At 38.2% G+C, this 1,546-nt stretch overlaps 1 protein-coding gene across 1 annotated transcript in view; it reads left to right on the plus strand.

The window, feature by feature from the left end:
• The window catches only part of LOC119593530 (myosin-2 heavy chain, non muscle-like), a 15,436-nt gene that overhangs the window by 9,071 nt on the left and 4,819 nt on the right, over positions 1–1,546 (plus strand). Inside the window, exons 9-11 of the mRNA XM_037942492.1 lie at positions 114–211; positions 606–740; positions 1,369–1,539. Of these exons, the coding sequence (XP_037798420.1) occupies positions 114–211; positions 606–740; positions 1,369–1,539 (404 nt within the window). The remainder of the gene's footprint in view (positions 1–113; positions 212–605; positions 741–1,368; positions 1,540–1,546) is intronic.

Below are 1,546 nucleotides of genomic sequence, written 5' to 3' on the forward strand. Positions count from 1 at the left end.
ACCAGCAACTTCCTTCCTTTCAAAGACCCGAGATTTATCTACGAAGAATGTGAAGGATATTTCCTTTTTTCATATTTTGATTCATGGACTGACCAGTGCTTCTTATCCCTCAGAACTGGAAACACAGATGAAGAAGGAAAAAGCGGGTCGTGAAGAACTCCAGAGCAAATACGACCTCTTGGAGGAAGATTACGTCGTGCAGAAAGCTCAGGTGAGGAACCGCGTGTGATGAAATAAATATTTATAATAGTAAGTGACGTTACGATGCGTGGATTACGGCATACAGGCAGTTAAGGAGGAGGTAACACTGGTTTTATACATGCGTTACTTACTTTATATTAGTTAATACTGCAAATCATGAAGTGTTCCTTCGTATACGTTCGAGCAAAACATATGTTTAAGGAAAAAACGAGAGTTGGAAACAAAAACGAAGAAAAGGGATTCGACCAAACTTTAAGCTATCGCTCCATGTACCCGCACGCCACGAGTTTCACGGAAGGTACACTTTTTCCCATCGCCTGGGGATGGAATACAGCCATGTTTCACCGAGATCGACCGCTACTGAACCTTGACAAACACTCTTACCTTCTTTTAATCCTTCCCAGATGACGGTCGGCCTTGAGGATGATTACCAAGCCCTCAAGAAGGACCATGACACGATAGAGATCGAACTGAAGACGTTGCGGGAAACCTACAACTTGAGACAAGACACTTGGATCAAGGAGAAGCTCGACATGCAGGTGAGAATAATAAGGAAAGTTCTAATAATGATAATTAAAGAAACGAGAAACAAATCAATGTGGATCGTGAGTAAGCAATATCCGTCTTGTCTATTAGTATGATTGATAGTATTATATTTTATTTCCGTGTTGAATTAATGATTTATATTACGTCCATTGGTCCAGCAATCATATTATCTATGCATTAAATTTTATAGATATAAATATTTCTATGAAAAATTGTATTTGAAACTAAATAGATATTTGATTTTTTGTTGCTATGAATATTATTCTGTAAAGTATTATCATTATTATCAGTGTTGTTCCCACATTTGATGTCTGCAAGTATGTAATGTATTATGCAATATATCTGTAGCTTGCACTTGAATATCACCGCGTCTCACTACACAGAAATTTTCTATTTGGAAGTTTGTATATAAGTAGATGCGCAAAATAAGAACAAATAAACGGAGAAAAAAAAAAAAAAAAAAAAACAGAGCAGAGAAAAATGAAAGAAAACTAATACATTAATGATACGATTGATACACAAAACAAAAGAAAGCAAGGGAAAAAAACAATAATAATCAGAAAAAAAAGAAACGTAACAACTTAGTATCCTATATCCTCACACCTCCCCTTTGCCTCGCAGGAGCAACTCAAAGACCTGGAGAATCGTCTCAACAAGGTGTCCATCGACCCGACGTCGTACTCGGAGAAAAAGCGACTCAAGGACATTATCGAGGACAAGAACCAGCAGATCGAAAAACTGAGGCGCGACGTCGACAGCGTCAAAGACCAGTCGTCCTTCTACAGGAGAGAGGTGGGGG

This window comes from Penaeus monodon, chromosome 32 (genome assembly GCF_015228065.2).
Source record: "Penaeus monodon isolate SGIC_2016 chromosome 32, NSTDA_Pmon_1, whole genome shotgun sequence".
NCBI lineage: Eukaryota > Metazoa > Arthropoda > Malacostraca > Decapoda > Penaeidae > Penaeus > Penaeus monodon.